Source organism: Aspergillus flavus, chromosome 5, assembly GCF_009017415.1.
Source record: "Aspergillus flavus chromosome 5, complete sequence".
Taxonomy (NCBI): Eukaryota; Fungi; Ascomycota; class Eurotiomycetes; order Eurotiales; family Aspergillaceae; genus Aspergillus; species Aspergillus flavus.
In genome coordinates, this window is record NC_092408.1 from 1,194,454 (window position 1) to 1,218,476 (window position 24,023).

General features: G+C 49.8%; 9 protein-coding genes and 2 non-coding genes across 11 annotated transcripts; 8 read left to right on the plus strand and 3 right to left on the minus strand.

The window, feature by feature from the left end:
- Positions 1 to 162: 162 nt before the first annotated feature.
- On the plus strand, positions 163 to 1,267 carry F9C07_6522 (putative 2-amino-3-carboxymuconate-6-semialdehyde decarboxylase; the record flags this gene model as incomplete). The annotated part of the gene is made up of 2 exons (XM_041292730.2): positions 163 to 277; positions 333 to 1,267. The coding sequence occupies 2 exons, from the start codon at positions 163 to 165 to the stop codon at positions 1,265 to 1,267; spliced, it is 1,050 nt and encodes a 349-aa protein (XP_041147400.2).
- Positions 1,268 to 2,081: 814 nt separating this feature from the next.
- Positions 2,082 to 2,153, plus strand: F9C07_t179. The gene has a single exon. It is a non-coding gene; the product is annotated as a tRNA-Glu (tRNA).
- Positions 2,154 to 2,547: 394 nt separating this feature from the next.
- F9C07_2284611 (fumarylacetoacetate hydrolase) lies at positions 2,548 to 7,100 on the plus strand. The gene is made up of 4 exons (XM_071510710.1): positions 2,548 to 5,515; positions 5,562 to 5,638; positions 5,696 to 5,933; positions 5,989 to 7,100. The coding sequence occupies exons 1-4, from the start codon at positions 3,523 to 3,525 to the stop codon at positions 6,942 to 6,944; spliced, it is 3,264 nt and encodes a 1,087-aa protein (XP_071364331.1). The 5' UTR covers positions 2,548 to 3,522; the 3' UTR covers positions 6,945 to 7,100.
- On the plus strand, positions 2,569 to 2,649 carry F9C07_t180. Its single transcript has one exon. It is a non-coding gene; the product is annotated as a tRNA-Ser (tRNA).
- Positions 7,101 to 9,437, plus strand: F9C07_2284612 (protein RDR1). Its single transcript, XM_041286285.2, has one exon. The coding sequence runs from the start codon at positions 7,609 to 7,611 to the stop codon at positions 9,367 to 9,369; it is 1,761 nt and encodes a 586-aa protein (XP_041147402.1). The 5' UTR covers positions 7,101 to 7,608; the 3' UTR covers positions 9,370 to 9,437.
- A 37-nt stretch (positions 9,438 to 9,474) lies between these two features.
- Positions 9,475 to 9,934, minus strand: F9C07_2107765 (cytochrome b5-like heme/steroid binding domain-containing protein; the record flags this gene model as incomplete). The annotated part of the gene is made up of 3 exons (XM_041292746.2): positions 9,475 to 9,599; positions 9,680 to 9,781; positions 9,847 to 9,934. 3 exons carry the CDS (start codon positions 9,932 to 9,934, stop codon positions 9,475 to 9,477), a joined length of 315 nt encoding a protein of 104 aa, XP_041147403.2.
- A 1,532-nt stretch (positions 9,935 to 11,466) lies between these two features.
- Positions 11,467 to 13,307, plus strand: F9C07_1637206 (dienelactone hydrolase). Its single transcript, XM_041292732.2, has 3 exons — positions 11,467 to 11,832; positions 11,902 to 12,333; positions 12,406 to 13,307. Exons 1-3 carry the CDS (start codon positions 11,625 to 11,627, stop codon positions 12,951 to 12,953), a joined length of 1,188 nt encoding a protein of 395 aa, XP_041147404.1. The 5' UTR covers positions 11,467 to 11,624; the 3' UTR covers positions 12,954 to 13,307.
- A 353-nt stretch (positions 13,308 to 13,660) lies between these two features.
- F9C07_6517 (uncharacterized protein) lies at positions 13,661 to 14,305 on the minus strand (the record flags this gene model as incomplete). The annotated part of the gene is made up of 1 exon (XM_041286290.2): positions 13,661 to 14,305. One exon carries the CDS (start codon positions 14,303 to 14,305, stop codon positions 13,661 to 13,663), a length of 645 nt encoding a protein of 214 aa, XP_041147405.2.
- A 1,084-nt stretch (positions 14,306 to 15,389) lies between these two features.
- Positions 15,390 to 15,818, plus strand: F9C07_2233873 (uncharacterized protein; the record flags this gene model as incomplete). The annotated part of the gene is made up of 1 exon (XM_041286286.2): positions 15,390 to 15,818. One exon carries the CDS (start codon positions 15,390 to 15,392, stop codon positions 15,816 to 15,818), a length of 429 nt encoding a protein of 142 aa, XP_041147406.2.
- A 1,528-nt stretch (positions 15,819 to 17,346) lies between these two features.
- Positions 17,347 to 20,571, plus strand: F9C07_6516 (LEA domain protein; the record flags this gene model as incomplete). The annotated part of the gene is made up of 2 exons (XM_041292733.1): positions 17,347 to 19,983; positions 20,047 to 20,571. 2 exons carry the CDS (start codon positions 17,347 to 17,349, stop codon positions 20,569 to 20,571), a joined length of 3,162 nt encoding a protein of 1,053 aa, XP_041147407.1.
- Positions 20,572 to 20,887: 316 nt separating this feature from the next.
- Positions 20,888 to 23,869, minus strand: F9C07_6515 (uncharacterized protein; the record flags this gene model as incomplete). The annotated part of the gene is made up of 1 exon (XM_041286291.1): positions 20,888 to 23,869. One exon carries the CDS (start codon positions 23,867 to 23,869, stop codon positions 20,888 to 20,890), a length of 2,982 nt encoding a protein of 993 aa, XP_041147408.1.
- Positions 23,870 to 24,023: the final 154 nt, after the last annotated feature.

Sequence of the window (24,023 nt, forward strand, 5' to 3'; positions counted from 1 at the left end):
GGGTCCCACTTCTATAACGAATGGCCGTTATCCCCTTATTCAAAAGCAAGCCGACTGGAACCTTTCTCCTCTGGTCATTTTGTTGCCATGTGGGCAATTATTGGCATTCCTGTCGCAGTTCTCCTCATTCTTTATCGTTGCAAACCCAGTATCTTCAGCACAATGAGCGAACACACTCTCGACTGGGTCCGAGACAAGGCGATCGGCTGGAGCCATACACCTCCAAGGAATAAGATCGACACCCACCATCATTGTGTACCTTCATTCTATGCAAAGGGTAGGATATCGATTAATTCTCAGCTCTTATATTCCCATAGCTGACATTGTTATAGCGGTTGAAGAGCAAGGAGGGGATCCGAGTGGTTGGCCAACTCCTCATTGGAGTTCGCTGGCTTCCAAGCTGCTGATGAAGCGCGTGGGAGTTAAAACGGCAGTCCTTTCTGTGACAGCTCCAGGTGCTTGTATAATGCCAAGCCGTTCGGAACGATCGCAGCTGGCGAGAAAGTTGAACGAATACTCTGCCGAGCTTCGAGACAAAGACCCAGAGAGCTTCGCCTTTTTCGTGTCATTGCCCAACATTCTTGACACCGAGGATGCACTGGCGGAGATTGCATACGGATTAGATACTCTCCATGCCGACGGGGTCACACTCTTCACTCGATACGGCTCCACCAACACCTATCTTGGTCATGCTGATGTTGAACCCATTTGGGCTGAACTGAACAGGCGAGGCTGTGTGGTTTTTATTCATCCAACTCACCCCGTCGATACAAACCCCGTGAATTCAAGGCTACCGCAGCCGTCCATTGACTATCCTCATGAAACAACACGCACAGCCATGGACATGATCACCAACAAAACGCGACTCAAGTATCCCCGCTGCAAAGTTATACTGTCCCACGCAGGCGGAGCTCTACCATATATCATCTCGCGCGTGACGACTCCTATGAGCAAGGCACCAGACTTTGCAGTCTCCCATCGTATGGGAATAACACACGACCAAGCAATGGAATCATTCCGTAGCTTCCACTTCGATTTGGCCTTAAGTGCGTCACCGCAAGTCCTGGATATGCTGTTGAAGATGGTTCCCCATGACCATATTTTGTACGGGAGTGATTTCCCCTATGCGCCGATAACCGCATATCCGGCTTTTCTTGAGGCGCTGGAGTCGTATGAAATGGATCCGGAGTTGAGGGATATGATCAATTTTGGGAACGCGATGAAGCTATTTCCACGGTTGTCGACCCCAAGAGGCGGCAGTTTGTAGTGATGTTGATGAGATTTACCTGAGAATGTCCCAACGAGGGAATTAGGATTCAAGAGAATTTTAACAACAGTTCAGTAGTTTTGATTCTAGTATTCTCATTAGTTCCTTCTTTTTGGCATTGATCTCTAATTTTTTGTCAGATTTCCCACGTATCCTTTTCCTGAGTCGTGAGATGGTATGCAGTATGTCCCGGAGTCTATGTGCCGGCTTGTATCGCATCAGAGAAGCCTACACGGTAGTTCCAAACAGTTGACAAGGAACGCATAGTGAACGTATTATTTTAAGCTCATAATGTGGATATTTAAGTATTGCTCACATTCTATTGCAGTGGCTCTCCTCCAGCGAAGCATGTGTTGCAATGAAGAGTGACTCGGTGAGTGTCATTTTGAGCCTTCAACAGTCAAACGGCGAAGATTGACACGGAAGGTTGCAAACGACATATATCTAAAGATATTATTTTGCTAGCTGTATCATCTCCACATGATAATAAATTTCCTTCATTCCATATTAGATTGATGTTGCCTTTGGGAGCGAACTATCGCTGTATATATTTTTTGCATCATATAATTGTCCGCGAAAATATATATTCACAAAGTCGTTGAAAAACATATTTCTAGCTCCACCTAAGCGATAATAGTTATGCAAATGCGTAACAGCATGTGGAATGATTTTCAAACTGGTCGACTAGATTATTTATATTCCCAAGGCCGTCGATAGCAAGTGGGTGTTCACTCCTGGAGTGACCAGGAAGCTGACTTTACTGTATATTATTTTTATTTATTTAGCTTATTTGGACGACACTATTCAACAACCATCCGATATGGTGTAATGGTTAACATCGCTGTCTCTCACACAGCAGCTCGGGGTTCGATTCCCCGTATCGGAAGATCTTTCTTTTTGTCTTTTTTCCTTTTTCGTCTTGTTTCTATGGATCCGTTGATGGCCAACGCCTACGGTCGGTCGTCTTCACTAGCGCTTCGTGTATGATCTGATTCTGATCTCCCGGAAAGTCCATGTTCCAGTCACGGTGAACATCTATGACCGGGCCGTGCCATACTAATGATCTGCATTACGCCCAAGAAAAAATTTTATTCCACGATTTCACTGTAGCTGCTTATTATAAACGGGATAGAGGATTGCAAGCACCGGAATGGAGTTACCAGATGTGCTATGTTGAATGAAATAAATAGAAATGCGTGGCTGGCCGGTTTCTTGAGTCTTAAGCTGTCTCCCTTCTCATATCTGGTGCTATTGTTGCCCTTCCTCATGTAGCTAAAACGCTGCCTTATCATTCAACCAGAGTCAGTGTGGCCGAGTGGTTAAGGCGACAGACTAGAAATCTGTTGGGTTCGCCCGCACAGGTTCAAATCCTGTCGCTGACGTTAAATTGAAGCTTGTCTTCCATCTCTTTTTTTCCCTGCCTCGTCTTGTATGTGTGACCCACTTTCCGGGTGGGTCATCGTTATTATGGTCGACTACTATTGCGTTCCTATACAGGCTCTTGAGAACCGCCCCCGGACGGTTGTACTTGTGCCTACCCTGGTTCTTATCCCTCTCAGCGCTATGCTTCTCTATCGCATCCATCCTATCAGTTTCCCTGCTGGCTATGACACAGCGTGCATAGGCCTCTCGCTAGATTGCGAATTTCACCAGGAATAGGAAATGCTCATGCGGATACGACTCGGATCCGTAATCAAATCGCTTCCTATTGAACGGAGGTGCGAGACCTGACGCGCCGGATACGCAGGAGGCTAGTTAGGGCTCACTAGTCCGCAGGAAGGGCCGGAAGTAAAGTGCTGACGCTGACAAGCAAGACTGTTAGGCATGACGTACAGGAGCGCATAGTTCTTTGTGCTGCAAGATTTGCCAGCTCCTTACGCAATAGCATGCAAAGTCTATGTAGTACTTTCATTGTTATTTGCTTCTGTTGCCGAGTGTCGTTGGAATGTCCGGGATGTCGGGAGGTCACAAGGCACAACTTCCCGCATTACCCGCAAAGGCCTGCAACTGCCACTCTTTCCGATATCCATCTGAGAATTCTTAACATCACCGGTAATAGAGAGTGAAGAGTACGGGTGCTGCGGTACAATGCATTGGGTAGAAACCACGACTTTTTCAGCCATGACCTCGAAGTCGATGGAGGGGTATGCATTTAAATCGAGGCGATCACGCCCTTTCCTCTTAGGTCGCGTTTGATCTATGTGCCCTAAATAACTTATTGTTTTGTATTATACGCGCAAAAAACACAATTCACCATGGCTCCTGGAATCCTGGTCAATGGTTTCCATGACAGTACTACACCATCCTCGACGCTTCCCACGCGCCGACGCCCGTATCCCCACGAAGGCCTCCGGTTCGATCCCAAACTTAAACCCAAATCGTATCGCATGACCGGCACCTCACCGGACTCAAAGATCCTGTTCCTGGATGTGAATATTCTCGACTCGACAGGCAATGATCCGTATCGTGGTGATGTATTGATTCACGGGGAGCGCATTGTCTCGGTTGGGCTAGTCCCCGATGTTGAAGCGCTTCGCCATGACCCGAAGGTCCGTGTCGTCCAAGGTCGTGGACGTACTTTCATGTCTGGTCTCGGGGATGCCCATACACATTGGACTTGGAACAATATCGCTCTTGAGCTACTGGGTGACATTGGCGTCGAGGAGCACACTCTGATTACAGCACGCTCGGCACTTTGTTACCTGGACTCCGGATACACCATGTGCTATGGCGCCGCCTCTGCCAAAGATCGTCTGGACTGCGTCGTTCGAGATGCTATCAATCGCGGAACCTTGCCCGGGCCGAGACTTCTGGCAAATGGCAGGGAGATCGCCAAGCGAGAGGGTGAGCTTGCGGCGGGAATTACTGCATTTGCTGAGGGGCCACTGGAGATGCGAGAGGTGATCAGACATCATGCTAAAATCGGTGTCGATCAAATCAAATTGAGTATGTCAGGTGAGGCCATCACCGAAACTGTTTCGGCCGAGGAATGTTTCTTTACCGATGAGGAAACAGCCGCTTGTGTGGATGAAGCTCATCGCAATGGGATCAGGGTTTGCTCTCATGCACGGGCGAGAGACTCGGTCATCCAATGTGCTAGACACGGCGTGGATGTCATTTACCATGCGTCCTATACCGATGAAGAGGGCATGCAGATGCTCGAAAAGGTCAAGGACCGGGTTGTTGTTGCCCCTGCGCTCAACTGGCTCTATGCTACCGTTTACGAGGCGGAACCCTTTGGGTATTCCATGGAGAAGGCTGAGCAAGTCGGATACCGGAGAGAGCTGGAGACAGCTATCAAGGCATTGAAGGAGATGCACAAGCGGGGGATTACTGTCCTTCCAGGAGGTGACTATGGCTTTGCCTGGTGTCCTCATGGGACGTACGCTCGGGATCTTGAGCACTTTGTGAAACTATTGGACTTTACGCCGATGGAATCCATTGTCGCTGCGACAGCTGGGATAGCCAAGCTATTTATGCAGGAGGACGAGCTGGGAAAGGTACTTCCTGGGTATTATGCCGACTGCATCCTGGTCGATGGTGATCCTCTGAAAGACATCGCGGTGCTTCAGGACCACTCGAAGCTGGATGTGATTATGATTAACGGCCGTATCCACAAAGCTCAGCCGACAGAGTTCCTTAATACCTCTGCAGTTCCTCCATCATTGCAAGAGAAGAAGAGCTACTTCAATTTCGTAGCCTTTGAAGATGAGTTGGGACGATCTCGCATTGGCCACCTCGACCTTGGTGACTCCACAATCCAGCCGTTGACAATGGCTTCCGGCTCTCCCCTTGCCAGTCTGAGCCAGGTCATTGAACTGGGCGACGAGGGGGTTGTCCGCGCCGCGGAAGCTCCATTCCCGCTGAGCTCAGTGAAGCTGTTGCCGCCGCTCGCAGATCGAGATGTTCTCTGTATTGGCGAGAACTACCGCAAGCATATCAAGGAATACCGGGAAAGTGGCTTTGCTGCTGCTGATAACAAAGTCACTGATAGTAAGCGATACTTTTTTCTTTTTGAAGAAACTATGTATGAAAGATACCAATGGTATACAGGTCCCCAAGTCCCAACTGTCTTCACCAAGCGCAGTACTAGCATCACTGCTAGTGGGACAGACATCTATCCCCACCCTGGATTTACTCAAACGATGGACTACGAAGGTGAACTGGGAGTCATCATCGGAAAAGCAGGCTTCTCTATCAAGGAGAAAGATGCCATGGATTATATCTGGGGCTATACGATCATAAATGGTAAGTCTTTGGGACGACATGGGAGCTGCGTACTAATGTGATCCAGATCTATCCGCCCGTGAGAGACAGCGAGACCACCGCCAATACTTTATGGGAAAATCGCCGGACACCTTCTGTCCTATGGTATGTTTTGGTTCCTTATCTAGTCCATGCGCACTTTACTAATAACTCTTTTGTCAGGGACCGGTTGCTGTTGAAGCTGCAGCGTTATCAGGAGAAATTCGAGTACAAACTCATGTCAATGGTGAAAAGCGTCAAGATGGCACCACAGCCGACCTGATTTTCTCCATCCCTAAATTGATTGAGACGGTATCTAGTGGCATCACCCTTCAGCCGGGCGATGTAATCGCAACAGGCACTCCACACGGCGTTGGAGTTGGCCACCATCCGCCGAAGTTCCTTAAGCCAGGCGACTTGGGTAAGTCCGCTCAGAACATGTCCCTGGTTGTCAAAGCTAACAAGAATAATTTTAGTCGAGGTGAGCGTCACTGGCCTTGGAAAGCTTTCCAATCGTATCGCGGATCCCGGTAGCAAGAACCCTACTATCGATCGTGTCCTCCAAAAGCCTTCGAGTATCCCAACTTATAACCTTGATCGGACTTGGGGGGGTATTGGGTTAACCAAAGTCGGACCCGACCATTATATCAACGTCCGAGAATTGGGATCCCAAAGCCCCGATGCAGAAACGATCGTTTTCATCCACGGCCTTGGTGCCAACCTGGAATACTACGCGCCGCTTGTCCAAGCCGCAGGACTAGAAAGTAACTACCGTATCATTCTCTACGACCTCGAGGGACACGGCGCAACGCCCGCCCGAGCGTCCTCAACTGCTACCTTGCAGACCTTCGCCAGAGACCTTGACCTGCTTTTCGCCGCCAAATCTATCACTTCTGCCACTCTCGTTGGCTGGTCCCTGGGCGGGTTGATCGCTATGTTCTTCGCAGAAAAGCATCCGTCTCGCGTCACGACCTTGATCCTGCTGGGACCGGGTCCGACTCCTTTCCCAGAACCTGCCGTTGAGGTATTCACCAAGCGTGCGGCCCTCGTTCGCGAAAAAGGCATGGAAGCGTCCGGAGTGGCCAACGCTGTAGCCACGGCTGCCACCTCCAGCGTAACCAAGTCACGGCCCTTGGCCATTTCCGCGGTGCGCCAATCCCTGCTGTCTACTCATCCGGAGGGTTATGCCAAGGGATGCATCGCGCTTGCGAGATCCAGGGGTACAGTTATCACAGTGGAGAATCTGCGAATGCCGACTTTGATTGTCGCCGGACAGGAAGATGCGATCTCGCCTGTCAAGTTAGCCCAGGGTTACCGAAGCAAGATCCCCAATTCGCAGGTGGAATTGCTGAAGGACGTGGGTCATTGGCATGTATTTGAGGACCTGGAGGGAACTGCAGAGGCTATCAACAGGTTCTTGGGGCGTTTGTAACTTGTGTATGCCCACAGATGGGAAAATGTCTGCTTGGTAATTGCGTGTATATTCTCTGGCTTTCTCTATCTCTGTGTTTTATTGATGATACTGCTGTATTTCACTTTTCTCTTCATCCGAAATTGAGAAATTGCTTTATTGTATTCACAAGGTCCATTCCGTAACAATCCATATGATGCAGCTCGTGCACATGATTCTGTAAAGCCCTGACTCGGACTGCAAAGTGACGTACAATCCACCCCCCTACTGGGATTTCATTACTCAATAAGAGGAAGCGTTCATGCAGGTTCCACGTTCCGAGTGTACCGAGCAAACGGGCGGTCTGGACTTCCCCCTCGTAATTCTTTAATAGCGAGCGTCGTCATTGAGGCCTAGTTTAAATGCTAATGATCCTTCGGCTCTGACACCAGTCCTTAGGTTGACCATAAATCTGGGGCAGAGAAGGAGGGGAAAACAAAGGAATAAACTTGTCTTCCCCGCATTGATCCTTGTTATAACCTGTGGGTCCGCCCGTACTTTTTATACGACTGCCCTGACCAACCCTATCCCTTTCTTTCGTGGTTACGCATATTATCGATGGACACGTTCTATGGCCTACTCCAACAGTGATATATGAAGGAGAAAAGGTAGACTCAGTGATTCCAAAGCCAGTAGATCATACATAATGGACGCCAACCCCCCGCAAGAGCAACCCCCACAAACCCGACGCCGCCGTACCCGACTCGCCTGCGAGGCATGCAAGATCCGGAAGCGCAAATGCGACGGTCAAACACCATGCGAATCCTGCAGTCGATATGACTACCGTTGCTGTTATGAGCCTCCTCCTCGCAAAAGGCGACTCACGACCGTAGCCGCCGGACAAACATTTTCGCCACCAGTCACACTGCCATCGCCCGGTCCAGTACCCCCTTCCACAGCTCTGGAACCCAGTAGTCGGCGACCAACCGAGGAGAAATCAATGGAAGCTAACGCCGGTGTCATCTTTCCGCAATTACTGGGCCTTAAGCTGAGTCCCGACCATGCGCCTTCTATGCAGCACGGCTCCGGGTGGAACTTGGGTGTGCGTCGGAGTCCGCATCGTTCGGAAAAGAGCATTACCTGGATTTTGTCGCAGGCTGCGTGGCAGAAGTTGTTTGGTGTTTATGTTGAGAAGATTCATCCTGTGTATGGGTTCTTGGATCTGGAGGTTGTGGCTGGGCAGGCGGGGAGGAGGTGGGAGGATCCCTGTGCCTCCAACGAGTATGATGCCGTCCTGTGCGGGGTGGGGGCATTGGGATCGCTGTTCTCATCACGGTCAAAAGCAAGCGAACAGGAACGACATTTGATTGACTGCGCGAAAGATATTCTCGAAACGACCAGTACGTTGGTCGTCAGTCCGGGTGTACACGATGTCGAGGGCTGGTTGCTACGCACCATGTATTTGAGATGTCACAGTACGCCGCATGCTGCGTGGATCGCGTCGTGCACAACGATGCATATCGTCGAGGCTGCTGGGTTACATCGTGAGTCCACTCGTGGCTCACTGGTCTATCCGGAGATTTACCCCGGCGGCCAGCCGGAAAATGTGGAATGTAGACGACGCCTGTTTTGGATTGCCAAGTTGCTCAATACATGGATTTCGTTCGAATATGGTCGATCGCAGGTGGTCATTCGAGGGGCTCAGTGCCCGGCTCCTGCGCCAAAACCTGGGGATCCTACCAGTGACCTTATTTCGTTGTTCCAGTTATCGGAAAAGCTGGACCCGGACCAGACGGTTCAAGTGTTGGAATTGGAAGAGTCACTTGTCCGACTTGAGGAGTTTGAATTCGAGTCTGATGCTGTCATCCTCTCGCAGAGTGTGCTTGCCTTTACTATCTATCGGCGCCTGCAATTACTGAACTCAACTACTAATATGACATCCGTCGTCGACCGGGTCATTCGTTTAGGCTGTAGAGGCCTCGCCGCTTCGTCCCGATCCATCGATGCCAGCTGTCCTTGGTGGCACGTCAGTAACGTCCCATTCCAGTTTACCTGCATTCTTCTCGCGATGGATACGCGAAAATCACTCGTCCATGTGAAGGATTCGCTCGCTACGTTGAAAAAAGCGGCCGACCACTTCGCGACACAGAAGGCACGGAAAGCATACAAAAACATCGACTTTCTAGTCCGATTATCCCAGAAGCGGAAAGAACAGGATGCGGCCCTGCTGAACGAATCTGTAGGATCGAGTCAAGGTAAGCAGGATGGTCCTATGGCCGAAGAGCAGTTGAATGGATCTGTATCACCGCTGGAGGGCGCCGGTACGGAGGATACCTGGTCTGCAGACACGCTGCTTAATCCGATGGATCAGAGTTCATTGAACTATAGCTATGACTGGGATATCTTTGTGCGTGATGCGTTGGATTTCTCGACTACGTTTCCCAGATTGGCGGAGCAGGAATATTGATTGTTTCTGTTGTTGATGATTTCTGCTTACAGAATGTAATAAGATCTTACACTACTGAAACATTCATGACACAAAATACTTGATTATATTTATATAAAGTAAAACTTATTCAACCCATTCTGGTTTGGAATATGGATTGCTGACTCCCTCCGTCCATCCTACTCTTAATTTCTCTAATGATTTGTTCGCGAAGACCTTCCGTCGTTCTCCATGAATAGCGTGGTATTGCCCTGTTAGTATGATCAGCTCTTACTATTACTATAGGAAAACATCTTGGGCAAGGTTGGAGAGATAACCAGGTGAAACGTACATGAGCAGTCGAACCCAGCGAACCTTCTCAACACAGCCTCGCCACCGGGATGTCCTGATAGAAAGGATGTGCAGTCGTAGACGATGTCATCAATCACCAACCCTAGTTGTGTTAGTTTTATTGTAGTTATGCTTGGAAGGTAATTGCTATAATTGTGGCTGACGTACAAATCTCGGAGTTATCCACTCCGTTCCGTTTGGAGACTTGGTCGGGGGAAATGTATGGGAGGACGGCCTTGTTCTTTTTGGAGTACATAGTGTTGGAGATTGATTTGATAATCAGAAGTATAGATATTATAAAGTAAATGAGAAAGATCTAAACGCAAAATCCAGAATTATATAGTACAAGTAGTCACAACATGACGTCTTAATCACAACCACACCCGCCCATGGCTCGAGTCCGGGGTAGAAATAAAAGCAAGACCTTTCCCGGTCCCAGGACCCAGGAATCCGGGGCCTACCCCTGTCTAGCCTGCTCCTTAGTGGAAATGAACGCCTGTGGGGGTTACGCTGGCTTCGCATGGAGCGGGTGGAAAGGGTTCGGTGGGAAGCAGGTAGGATATTGCGGATATTGCGGGAGTGATCTTGACCAGTCGGGTTCTCGATATTGGCGGTGTCCAGGTGAAAGTTGGACCGTGCGACACCAGTGCGTTCTAAGTGCAGCAGGGGTTCGTTCTGGGGAATGTATCGGTGAACTTACTGATCGCGGGGAACTCGCGTGGTGGCTGAGTTGGGGTTGGGGGCGTGATCACTGATTCTAATCTCGGGATTCCTGATGTTGACTTGGCATTTGAGAACTGAATTGTGGTGTGTCTTCCACGTCTGAGAGGGTATGGGAGTCACTAGGGTTTCTTTTGTGGCCATGTGACGCGAGTGTGATATGTCGCAGAGGTGCTATGCACCATGACGATTGCCCTATGCTCAATGACAGACGGCTGCCCTCATGAGGCCGGGAACCATGAGAATAAAGGGTGGCGATGACAGGGTTTTTGCAGGGATATGTAATGACTGGGCGATAACTGGTGCTCTATATGTATTAAGAAAGTATACAAGCAGAAAAGGGCATCCGTTCAAAGGATATTCAGAATTAGGGCAATGGCAGACAGCCAAGAGTGATTAGGGACACCTCGACATCGATAATGTCGAGTATTTGCATGCTACTAGTGTTTATGTAAGTACTATCGCGATGGACTGAACTGGATCCTTAATAGACTAGACTTCGTCGCATTACTCGCCGAACGAGAGCGCGCTTGAATACAAGACACGCTCTACTTGGTCTTAGAGTTGTGACCGATAAGATCCGCCTAAGAGATTCCCCTTGCTTGAACAGCAATTGTTTCAAAATCACTCCTCTAGCCATAATTATGGTAACATGATTGTTCTTGCAACTGCTCCATGCTAGACAGTCTACGAATAGAGCTCACCAACTTATTTTCCTGTGAGGGACACGATATCTATGGCGCCAGTATAAGATCAGCTTTGCTTTCTCATTTACTCATGCAGTGGTTCTCGACAAATTACGGTTCATGCCCTAAAGTAGCTACCATATTAGCGTACCAATATTCTCGGGGGGGGAATAAAGTTCACTCTACAACGGCTATCTTGGCCGAACAGTACTTGACCGGCTAGATTTCATGGAGAGGGAACTTGGATAACAAGGCCCTTGGGTGTGTCTGGTACCATGACGGTGATTTTCATTCTCTGTAACTCTGGTTCTGTGACGTGGTGGCTTGCCTGGGTTCCTGGGTAGAGCTCACCTCAGAGTCTAATTCTTCCCTCACGCCACAACCAACCGACTGTCGAGACTTCGCTTCTGCTCGTAATGTTTGTGAGCACAACACCTCCGCGTCTTTCAAACATAATTGCTACACATGTGATTTTCTATTGCTCTGTATCGGTTAACGTCCTGTTTGACTGTTGGCACCGAAGGAGCCTTAAACATCGTGATGAGTTCGCTTTCTTTCGCAGACAAGGCCTGTCGGCTTTGCATAACCGCAGCGACTGTTGACTTTGATAACAACTTACTACATTGGTGTGAGCTTGAAGAATTTGATACAACCTTTATTTCTTACAACTACGATGATCGCCACTATATCCACGAGCTGAATGCTCTAAAGCAGGGGCTTGGGGTCAGCGAATCCTACGCAGTGATAGGTATGTATAGCTTATGTTTCACGCGTCTTGGGCAGGTATTTGACTAAAGCTATGAATCTACATGTTGAGGCTTCGGCGATGCGGCTGCATTCTGTCTCGAGCATTATCTCAAAATCACTAACACGAGCAAGCTTTGCGCCCTCGTAGCATACTATCCGTCGCGCATCCCTGATCCTGAGTGCCGTTACGCCTCATCTATGCGCGTCCTTGTGCATCTAGCAGACCAAACAGTTCAGGTACTCTCTGCTTCTCACGGAACAGATCACAAGAGACATATTGTCAAGAGGCGTGTCGGGGCAGGGCTGGGTACGGGAGATCGGCTGGACTTCGGATACCGGGCATACTCATACCCTGGCATGAGTCCAGGATTTGCAGAAAGTGACTTGGACAATTATGATCCGGTAGCGACTGAGATTGCGTGGACCCGGACGTTGTCCGTTCTGCAAAGCGGGTTTCAGAAGCACCTAGATTTGGAAAAGACTTGGGAAGGTATTGAACAGGGTAAGTGTCCGGCACAGGGCCATTCGGATCCATGTTCAGAATAGTGACGAGTGGCTGTTGACGGCTTCGAAGAGAAGTACTTCTCATCTGATATGTCTACCGCGATGACCAATTATACCACGGAGGAAACACCCACAGTCACATATATTCCGACATTGAAAGGTGCTAGTGGCATACAGGCTCTTCATCAATTTTACAAAACATCTTTTCTACAGGGTAGACCCCCCTCTATGCGTCTCCGTTTACTGTCACGGACAATCGGTGCGGATAGAGTAGTGGACGAGTTATATGTGGCGTTCAAACATACTCAGGAAATGCCGTGGATCCTTCCTGGCCTGCAGCCAACCGACAGACAGGTGGAGATAGTACTTGTCAGCATTGTGACGCTCCGCGGTGGAAAGCTATATTCAGAACACATATACTGGGATCAAGCAAGTGTCCTTGTTCAAGTTGGTCTGATTGACCGTAACTTAGTTCCTGAGCAGGCCAAAGGTATCACTGCTCTTCCTATTATCGGAAGAGAGGCCGCGAAGAAGATTCTCCTACACGATCAGGAAGAAAGCACCGAGCCTGAAACTGCCTCCATGGTTGCACAGGTGGATGGACTGGATATACACTAGGCAGTCGCTTGATGGATCTTGCAGAGACATAATGTCGCGACGCCTTCTAGCACAAAGCCCCATAAGCAAAAGGATACTTATTACTGCCAGGGATTGGCAATTTAGAAAGCAATAAATTCCAACGAGTATTCATATTGTAGTGCCGTGTTCAGGATTTGCGGGGACTTCGATCTATCCTGAATTGTATTCTGTTGACGAGAAACCTTTTCTGCAGTAGTTCTTCTTTCTTTGTTTTTTCTTTCACTTTCTTGTGTTTCTAAATGCTACCTTTAAATATACTAAATGCAGCGATTTTGCCCCTACTCGCTGCCTAGACTCCTGTCCATTCGATTTGCTTCGGGTTAGGAGCATTTCTACCCCTAACAATTCTCCATCTGGGTTAAGATGCATTGTATTTTGTGTAATAAGTGTGCTTTACAATGAGACTCGCTGTAGCTTAGCTACTTCCTCCGTTTGAGTAAGACACATTTGTTAATGCCACTGTTGCTTAGTGGCATTATTTAAGAATCGATACATACACCTCCACCATGTAATGTACAGCCAGTGGCCAGAAGACCTGTATATATTGTAAAATAAATCAACTGCCAAAATTGCACGCGACCAGGTAACAAAACAAGCAAGTAAAGCGTCCAATTCATTTTCTAGTTTCTGTTCAGCAATGTTATCAGTACTGGACACCAACCACCACGAGCAAGAAGCGTAAGCACTTACAGTAGCTGAAGAGTCAGATCGCCATGGATTTTTGCCTTCAGTTGGACTTCGATATCCAGGTTCAAGTCAAGTCGTAGACGTAACTGCTCATCCTTGCCTTTCTTTTCCTCCGACTGACCTCCAGAAAGAGCACCACCGACCACCTTTCCAGCGGTATCGGTGACTGTGTTGACAGCTTTGGATCCAGCGGCTTGTACAAGCTCACCAGCCTCGTTCACTGTGTTGCCCACATCCCCGACATTACCCAAGGGAACCATCTCTTGCTGTCCCTGCCTGCGTCGTCTACGTCGTGGGATATTCTGAGCTGGCCGCTCTTCCACCCTCGTCTCGGGTGGTGGCGCTGCTGCCTGTGGCTCGGGCTGCATCTCCGGCCCCGAGGATGGAGCATCAACACTCTCGGTATCTTCCTGGTTGGCTGCCATGCTCTCTTTCTCACGGACTTGACTTGGCGGAGGGGTCTGTGGTTTATCCGGTGAGGGGCTCTTTGCTGTACCAGGACTAGCAGACTGTTGCTTGTTTGATCCTTCGGCCGAAACCTGTTGCTTTCGTAGCTTGGGTGGTCTACGTCTGCCAGGCGACTGTTGGGTAGTGGAATCTGGTTTTGTATCTTCGATATGGCTCGTTTTCGGTGACTCAGCCATCTCAACTAATAATCATAGTGAAGTGAAAATGCGATACCGTATTGGAAGCTTTAGATACTTAGAAGGAGGCGGAGGGATTCTCATCCTTGGGGCAAATCACAACCATCTTCGAGAAAGGCTAGTAGTAAAAATGTCACTGTGATGTCAATGAATTCGGCTTAATGGGCGAGGGCTAAGGAAATGAATCAAGATGTATAGGTAGCGAGTCAAAATAACTGGCTACTACAGCCGAATAAGAGGTCCCTTGTTTTAACTCTCTGAAACGGTGGTTCCACCTTTAGTCTGTCAACAAACACCGCCTAATAGACACGGCTAGCAGTCATCATGATGTCGCCCCGATAGGAATAATGCTCTGGGGCGCTTGCCATCCGTGATTCAGGTCGGTTAAGGTCTCCTTCTCGACGCGTGTACAGGCATAGAGTTTAGGCGCCCGCATTCCCAGAGATGTTGGATATACATTTGCACATTGGAAGACGAGTGGATCGGTGCCAATGATATCATGTATTGCCTTGTGGCGTCGCTAAAGATCGGGTTGGTGGCGTTGATATAGAGGATATCTGAACCTAGAAAAAATGACAGACGATTTCGCCGCATCCATGCATTTTCATGTTATTGAGCACGAACAATACGAGCGAATGTATATATCAAGTGTGAGTGGTGGGATGCGCTCCCGGTGCCCGAATGGAAAGGCCTGGCGAGTCCTGTCATATTTTGCCATTACACATTTGCCTCATGCACATTGCGGGGTCAGAGTTACAGCACTGTGTCTGTGGCTGAGAGGGTCCCTATATCCGCGGGACTTCTGTATGGGCGAAGTGTCATAGATATTCCTTTCCTTCGCTTACGTATAGTAACCTCTTAGTGGCGATGGGTATGCTCGAGTTCATCCAGAGGGTACCCGCCTTTCTAAGGATCGACCTCCTCCCTGCCGAGTTGAAGACCTTACGTACAGTATGACGTAGATCCAGAGCTATCCTTCTATGCATACAGTGCATTGTCTCTGTGGACAAGCCTTTGAAAATAATCTATTTTCCCACGAGTTGAACTAGGCTCTTGTCTTTAGTGCAACCCATATACACACATGATGGCCACAGCTACACCTGAAACAAAGCAATCAAAGCCCCGATACGAAGACAAGTACTCTCAGAACAGAAGCTCCGACACGGAATCTACCTTTGAATACGAAAGCGAATCTGAGCCAGATACCCAGCCCCAAACCAAGACGCAAGTCGCACCGTGGCGACAAAGAGAACAACAGGGGAGGCGTCGACCAGCGCATGATCCGAATGCGACAGCTTTAGAGCCATACCAAAAGGGCACGCCAACAGCTGGTCCGGTTGGTTATAGACGCGGGGCTGGCGGGGAGCTTGGAAGAGAGGACAAGAAAGGCATACAAACAAAAGATGAGGAAAAAGAAGATACGGGGTTAAAGTTGCGCTTAGATTTGAATCTCGATATAGAGGTTGAATTGAAGGCCTCCATACACGGTGACCTGACCTTGGCTCTACTGTGAGTGCACTGGTTGACTTGCGAGATTCGTTGTATTTGGACTAACCAAAGTTGCAGATCATGATATCGACACATAGATGGTTGTCTTTATGGGTTCATGTGCGCCTCATCAGGTCTTTGACAACTTCCCATTGCACCTACAGGGGGCTCGAAAGGTCCTACACATGTTGAGGGTCTCTACAAACTGTCGTAGCAATGGCCACTGTTAATCAGACAAGCATCAATTCTCTCAAATATGTTTTCCCTAGTGCAAACCTATAGTACCGTTTGTTTATACCCTCGCCCTGTACAGATGATTTACAATCGTCAGAATATACAGCCCGCGACGTCTCATGCTAGCTAGAATGCAAATAGGATCTTTGGTTTTATAATCTTGCTTTAGTCCAGCGACATTTGACAGTTATAATAGCCCCCCGGATAGAGCATAGTCAAACACCTTGATTCATTGGGGAACGAGCTATGCAGACCACATTCTTTCAAAATACTTTATGATTCACCATGTCAAGCTTTCTACCTGACGCCTGAAGTGGTATCCTAGCCTACATCTGAACCCAGGCTGAGCTCAGGGTCCTTTGGGTAGTCCTCGATTGTTCTAGACAGGATTGTTCTAGACCTGTCTATATGATGTAGTGGATTCTTGGATGTGTTAGAAAACACACCGAGCTAAGCTTGGAGACATGAAGTAGAGAGAACTCTAGGGTGTATGTATCATGGGTCATCCTGCCTTTCGGTACAAATCCCGGCACAAATGATGATAGTTTAGGTTTCCAAGATAGTTCACGCCGATTGAAGGGGAAAAAAACAGGAATCGACAATGTACAATGTGTCATATATGTAGGACCCTTACGATGACAACCGAGGAAGCGAACAATGTCATACGATAACGGTCCCTATACGATTGGCCGCTAGGCACCAGGCCGCCTAATTTGTCTAAATCGGGATTAAGAGGAAGTTCCATAAAGGTGCACAGTGGGGCCCCGGTTTATTGAAAGCTACGAGACACAGAATGTGGAGATCTGAATTTGATTATACACTTGGGCATTTATGTCATGGCCTGGGTTGCCCGTGGTTCTGCATTCCGTATAATGGTGAGGTACCATGGAACCACAGCGTCGAACAACATCCGGCGCGGAGAATACTCACGACATGTTGCTCGAACAATGTATTCTGGAATTTTCACCGGTGATGCAGTCATCATGATGAAAAGAGGACCATAACATGTCATGTTGGTAGTCAAGGCGCGACCTTGATGTCATTGGCATTTTGGTCGAATGGGATTAAGATGTCACATCGCCGTTTCAGAAACATAACAATCCTTTAAAAAGACTCAAGGGCTTGGTATTTCGAGTAGACATCTACCTACTACTGCCTTTATTTTGTCAATTTCTGGATAACCGTTTACCATTCGTAACATTGTTCCTCCCCAGTACTTAACCAGTTGAGAAGGCAAAGTAACAGGAGAACATAACGCCGGCGACCCAATTAGTAGTCGACCCTATATATAGATGCATCAAATTTAGGGAAGCATCGATATGACATCCCAAACATTGCCCGGATCACCCTTCACAAAGGGAGCAAAGGCCACACCTCAGCATGGCAAAGCCTTCAAAAGCAGCAGCGACGTGATCGGGGGCGAGCAGAGGCAGCAAGTAATGCCAGGTAAACGACGTGCCTCTGGATCTAGTGGATCCCCAATTCCACAGGAAGGAAATGATATGAATGCACAGCTTGGTGGCATCGCTGCTAGCCCCGCGCAAAGCGCAAGCGGCAGTGTCCCAATTGGGAAGACTGCCATGAATGAGCCTCGTCGAGATGCTCAGGGGAATGTGGAGCAGTTCAAACCTTCTGGAGGGCAAGCCAGAGAGGAGCTACATAAAACCGCTTCCTCGGCTCCTGGTGACCTTCCTACGAGTCTCTCTGCCTTGGAGGGGCTACAGGTTAGCGATGGAGGACATATCCTGGATCAGAATGGGCAAACCGTTGGTCAGGTCGTCGAAGGGGATCCTGAAGACCTGGTTGGTATGACTATTGGATCCGATGGTGAGATATTAGATGAAGATGGAGATCTCGTCGGCCGTGTCGATCTTTTGAGTAAGCCTGGAGACGCAGTTGAGGAAAAGGCGGCAGATGCTGGTGAAGCACCCAGCCTCGGAGCCGCTAGAGTCAACATTAGCTTCAAGATTGGTGAAGATGGACGCGTTATGAATGATGATGAACAGCCTGTGGCCAAGGTCGTTGACGGTGATCCCAGGCAGTTAGTTGGCAAAACTCCGAACGAGCAAGGCCAGATATATGACGAGAAAGGCGAGCTCCTGGGCCGCGTGGAACCTCTTTCCACAGAGGAGGCTACTGGAGCAATAGACGAAAAGTTGGAAGATACCAAGGAGCAGGCTGGCGATACCGCTCACATGGCAGATGATACAGCTGCCGAGGGCGAAGCCGCAATAGACGAAAAGTTGGAAGGCACCAAGGAGCAGGCTGGCGATACCGCTCACATGGCAGATGAAACAGCTGCTGAGGGCGAAGCCGCTATAGACAAAGCTGGTGCCACCGCTACCGAGGAGCTGCCTGATGTCTCCACTCTCGAAGGACTGACGTGCAACAAATTTGGTAACATTGTCAATGCTGACGGCGTTCCCGTCGGTGAACTTATTGAGGGTGACCCTAGGATCCTCTGCCGCGGTAGCTTCCAGCTCGATGATCAGGGCCAATTCTGGAATAACCGGGGCAAGGTTATTGGCAAAGCCCGACCAGTGCCTGTCGAAGAAAGCCCACCAGGCCCGTTTGCTGATTTGGATGACCTCTTTGTCGTGGAGGACGGCTGGGTTCAGGACGCAAATGGAAGGCGGGTAGGCAAGATCGTTGATGGCGACCCAAAGAAGCTCATCGGCCGAGCAGTAGACGACGATGGCGATGTGGTCGATAAGCGTGGCAATCTTTTGGGTCATGCAGAGCCCTGGGAGGAACCAGATGAGCCTGAGCCTGAGAAGCCTGACCTCTCTATGCTAGAAGGATATAGAAGCAACAAGTACGGGAATATCATGGGCTCTTCCGGTGTTCCCATTGCTCGTGTTGTCGAGGGAGACTTGAAAGCAGTCGCTGGAAGACCTGTAGACCGCGAGGGAAATATTTGGGGTGATACCGGCGAGGTTATCGGACGGGTCGAGATCATCCCTGAAAATGAGCGTGAAACCCGAGGACCCTTCAGCGGGTTCCGCGATCTGCAAGTCAATCAGGACGGGTTCATCGATGATGCCGATTCGGTGATCGTTGGCAGGGTAAAAGATGGCGATCTCAGTAACCTACGTGGTCTAACTGTTGATGAGCAAGGGAATATTATCGACGAATATGGAGATGTGAAAGGTCATGCTGAACGATATGACCCGCCGGAGGAACAAGTGGAAGAGGAGGACCTCTCTTCTTTGGAAGGTAAAACTGTTAATAAACTTGGGAACATTGTGGATACGCATGGAACTGTCTTCGGGCGGGTTGCGTCTGGCTATATCAAGCATTTGGCTGGCAAGAAGGTCGATGCACGAGGCCAGATTTGGAGTGACAGTGGTAAGGTCATAGGGCAGGCTGAACTGATTCCAGATAATGAACAAGAGCGGCCAGAAGGACCCTTTTTCGGGTTGGAGGGCCTTGTTTTGACGAAGGATGGCATGGTCATTGATCCCGAGCAAAAGATTGTTGGTCGGTTAGTCGAGGGTGACCCGCAACGACTTGCAGGTCGAGCGGTCGATGAGGATGGAGAACTGCTCGATAAGGCTGGAAATGTCATCGGCCGGGCAGAGCCATGGACCCCAGAAGAGAAGCAGCGCGATGTGAACCCTATGGCAGGGCATAAGGTTAACCGCGAGGGTGAAGTGCGCGATGGGGATGGTAACTTGATTGGCAAGCTTACCGATGGGAATCTCCAACAGCTCATTGGTAAAGAGATTGATGACAATGGGTACGTAGTAGATAATGATGGGAACAAGATTGGTGAATGCACCCTGCTCGAAAACTTACCAGAGGAGGAGGAGCCGGAGCAGGAGCCTGAGCTGTCTCCTGAGGAACTGGAAAAACAGGAGAAAGAAAAGCAGGACCGGGATTTAGCAAAGAGGATGTGTGCAATCCTTCAGCAGACGCTCGACAGTGTCCAACCGATCTGTAAGCAGATAATGCAGGTATGAGATCCCTCTCCCTCCCCCTATGTCAAGGCAAAATAAGTGACACTTCTTTCATCCTAGAACATAGAGAAGGCCAACCAAACGCCTAAAGATGAGCTCGACGAGGAAGAGTTGGTCAAGACGGTGAAGCCCTTGATTGAAGAAGCTGCGTCCATGCTTCAGGAGTGTAAAGGTGCTCTACGGGCCTTGGACCCCACAGGGGAAGTTGCAGCGACGGCAAAAGCTCGCGACGCGGCTCATGAAGCTACGCCGGAGCAATACTCCTTAGCAAACCTGCTCAAGGAACTCACCCAAACTGTTGTTGAGACCATTGACCAGGGACGCCGACTCATCGCCGATATGCCCCATGCCAAAAAGCAACTCAACCCTTTGTGGGCCCTTCTATCGGAGCCCCTTTTTCAGATCATTGCCGCGGTTGGTCTTCTTCTTACTGGTGTATTGGGTCTGGTTAGCAATCTTCTGGACGGTCTCGGCCTTGGCGGACTTGTTCGAGGGCTGTTAGGGAGTCTTGGGATTGACAAGGTGTTGGAGGGCTTTGGCTTGGGCACTTTAACTGATGCTCTGGGCCTGGGAGGAAGTAAATAAGTAATAATAATGGGGTTTGTGTTATACGCTGAATATGTTCTTTGATTTCCTTTCACTCTCAGGGCCATTTATGCTCTCAATCTGTATTGTATAATTGAATTTACAATGTCTGTCAGGCTTCGTCGGGGCTCATTGATAGGCTCAAAGTCCAGTGTTACGCCCGGTACTTCCTCCTAGGACTTATGTACAGCTCCCAAGAAACAGATTAACTGACTATGAGTGTGGGTTTGGTGCCAGTTGTTGGAATTTATGGCCTAACTATGTAATATGAAATCAGGTAGATGAAGATAGCCTTGAAAGAACAGACTAGAAGTATTCAAACCGGCACCTCACCCTGCCACCGCTCAATCAAATGTGATTCTCCCAAAGTACCCTTCAATACCAACACCATGTCATCGATAGCAGACAGGAACTTCAAATACGAACTGATAGCCACACAATACCGCCGATAATTCTCATCCCGTACCAGCGTCGTACTCAACTCTGCAGCACGGTGCTGAGCATACCACTGCTCGAAACAGCGCTTCACCAACGGCGTTGGCAAGCGTTCCGGCAGGGGAAGACCGGACTTCAGTGCCTGCTCGATCACACTCAATACTGCCATGATATCGCCAATGTGGTGGTCGTTTAGCAGGCTCACGTTCTGGGCAAACCGCTCCTGGAGGTGTTCTGGGAGACTGGTAGATAATATAAGTAATCGACCTAATGCTTGGTTCATGTCCTGGCAGAGGACATGCATGTTTGCCAATGCTTCTCGGTGGAACGGACCGAACGTCATTTCGAATTTTAAAAGGCCAATTGAGCCTTGGATGGAGAGAAGGGTCTCTGCGACCTCGACTGCGATCTTCTCGGCTACTGCGCCTATGGGGCTGTTGGTTTCCGGCCGGCCCCAGTGGGATAGTAAGAGAGCATAATGATCAGAAAGCGTGCGGATGGTGTTGGATAATGTCTTGCAGATATGTCGTGTTGCGGAGGGCGGACGGGGAAATATCTGAACGATGAATGCGGCGACGAAGCCTAACAGCACTGTGACGAGTCGCTTCCAAAAGGCTTCATAGCCGTGTCCAGGTAGACCGTATTGCCATGTGTGGGTGTCGTCGTAACTGAATCCGACGACCAAAACGAATGTGGCACCGCCCATAATTGCCGCCATGGTGAAGATTGGGGGCAGGAACAGACGCCACCACATCAGTATGGCGGTCATCACCGCCGTAATCGCAGCTAGGCCATAGGCGTTACCAGGCCCATTGCCAGACCCAATGTACCAGGCGACCATGCCCAACACACCACCAACGACCGTGCCAATCGTGCGACCAACGAGGGATACGGTGAAATCGCCCATGTACACAAGCAAGGTGGTCTGCGCGGTGATCAGAGCCCAGATACCTTTCTCCCGATAGTAGAACCCAGCGCTATGTGGGATTGAAGCAGGTATGGCCACCGCGATCGTAACGACGACCATGCGCAGTGCATACATTCCGCCGGGATTCGTGAACCAGTGATAAAAGCCGGTAAGCGCTCTCACTAACAGGCTTTGTCGGATAGGCCTTCCGTAGCCGCGGCTGATCTTTAGACGCCGATGCGCCTCCTTGGCTTGCTCTTCAGCATCGTCGGGGTCAGTCGCAGGAGCCGCGGTAAGATCGTCAGCGGGCGCCTTTTGGCGTGGGTTCACCAGCCAGCTGAAAGCGTAGCGCAGGCCCGAAGGAATCCAGATACGTTCCTGAGTGCGCGCTTGCATCAACCGGTGGACCTGGGCCAGGAGTCGCTCGAGGGTCTCTGCGGTGCCGAGGATGCGTTCCTCCATCACCATTCCAAGTATTATCCCGCGGAGGGCATGGGGTCCCAGGTGTTCGGGTGCTTTTAGATGACCACTTTCATTAAATAAGTCAGCATGGCTGTCGAGAAGCGCCTCAGTGGTCTCCGTCGCACATGACGATCGGGTTGACTGTAGAGTCTGCAATACCGTATCCGCTTTCATCACAAGCTCGTCCAGGTGATTTCGCGACGCGGCTCGACGAAACCACCGGCCAGAATTGACTGCGTGAAGACACTGCACAAGGAGCTCACTCGTTTCCGAGCACAGCTCGAGCAGTTCAGTAGTTGACTTTCTCAATGCCTCGCGTGTGCGGGCTCTAGAAACTCCGTGCTCAGGACTGTTCAACGCTTGTAGCAAATCTGCGCTCTCCTGTAACTGATACTGTCCGACCTCACGAACTCGCTTTTCCTGCATGTAGCTCTTGTCGGACCCCTGTTGAGAAAGAGGCTGGATTCCTTGTAGCTTTTGATCAGACCTTAGGAGGGTGATGTGGTAGTCCATCAATGACACAGAAGATAAAATAGCCTGTCGCAGAGGCTCTTGTAGCGTTTTGATGTCGTCTGAGTTCCAGCGGCCACGGGAAAAATCAAGCGGCAGAAAGGCCAATGACGGTTGCATGGCCTTGAATGCGCCGATGATCTTCGCCTTGGTGGCCGTCAGCTGCTGCAGATCGAGGGATTCACCTGCGAACCTTTGCCGGGTGCACTTCAGTGGGATTTCTCCCAGACGGACTAGTTGCTCCATTTGCGTGAGGGCTACAAACGATGTCGACTGCGGAAAGAAGACCAAACAGCAGGCAAAGCCCAGGCCAATGCCGATGGCACCTGGTTTAATGAGGACCTCAGGCAGGGAAGCCGTGAATGAGGGCAAACTTGGCCCAAAGAGGAGAAAGAGGTCTGCGATGATGATGCCGAAGATCTGTGCCAAAGCAAACTTCGGATTGGCGACACGGACACGGGACATGAAATAGATGAAAACACAGATCATCACATAGAAGACGACGGTGACGCGGGCATCAAGCATGAAGCCATCGTACACAAGGACTTTAGCCTCCGCGGCTGGACTCGTGCCTGTTTGATTGCCGATCGCGACTGCTTGCTGTTGCAACGCCTGTACCATGGCCTTTGTTTGTGCGTCTGGTCGTGCCGCTAAGGCGGCTTTCATAGTCAGGAGGCCCCACGCCCATGCGAGGCACATACCAAAGAGGAGCGACAGCGCTGCTAGCAAGTAGACGAACAGAATTCCTGCTGGGGGAACAATGTACAACACCAAAGCCCCAAAGAAGGTCGCAATGCCGATCTTGTGTAAGGCTGGACCGATGAATATCAGCAGCGAGGCCACCCAGGCCGCGGCCCAGCAGCGAAAGAGTACCTTCAAGTCCCGCACATTGAAGTGGTCCAACCAGCCCGGGAGCTTGAAGCGACGGCCCTGTTGGCTGCCGCTAGGGTGGTCGGCAGCATCAGAGGACTTAGGATCGGGCATTTTTTGCACGACATGCGGCTTCTAATTGTGAAAATCGGAGAAGGACACGAGGAATGCAGGTCCGAAGTGCGAGAAGTCGGAAACGGAGCCGTGGGACGCCCCTGGTCGACTGCGAATTAAGTTCGGAAGTCAAGAAATGCAACCATAAAAACCC

What these genes read in the sequence shown, in the direction of transcription:
- F9C07_2284611 (XM_071510710.1), top strand. Translation starts at nt 3,523, where the DNA reads ATGGCTCCTGGAATCCTGGTCAATGGTTTCCATGACAGTACTACACCA. An exon ending in GGGCTATACGATCATAAATG is followed by an intron (nt 5,516 to 5,561) that starts GTAAGTCTTTGG and finishes AATGTGATCCAG; the next exon opens with ATCTATCCGCCCGTGAGAGA. An exon ending in CCTTAAGCCAGGCGACTTGG is followed by an intron (nt 5,934 to 5,988) that starts GTAAGTCCGCTC and finishes GAATAATTTTAG; the next exon opens with TCGAGGTGAGCGTCACTGGC.
- F9C07_2284612 (XM_041286285.2), top strand. Translation starts at nt 7,609, where the DNA reads ATGGACGCCAACCCCCCGCAAGAGCAACCCCCACAAACCCGACGCCGC.
- F9C07_1637206 (XM_041292732.2), top strand. Translation starts at nt 11,625, where the DNA reads ATGAGTTCGCTTTCTTTCGCAGACAAGGCCTGTCGGCTTTGCATAACC. An exon ending in CGAATCCTACGCAGTGATAG is followed by an intron (nt 11,833 to 11,901) that starts GTATGTATAGCT and finishes CTACATGTTGAG; the next exon opens with GCTTCGGCGATGCGGCTGCA. An exon ending in TTGGGAAGGTATTGAACAGG is followed by an intron (nt 12,334 to 12,405) that starts GTAAGTGTCCGG and finishes ACGGCTTCGAAG; the next exon opens with AGAAGTACTTCTCATCTGAT.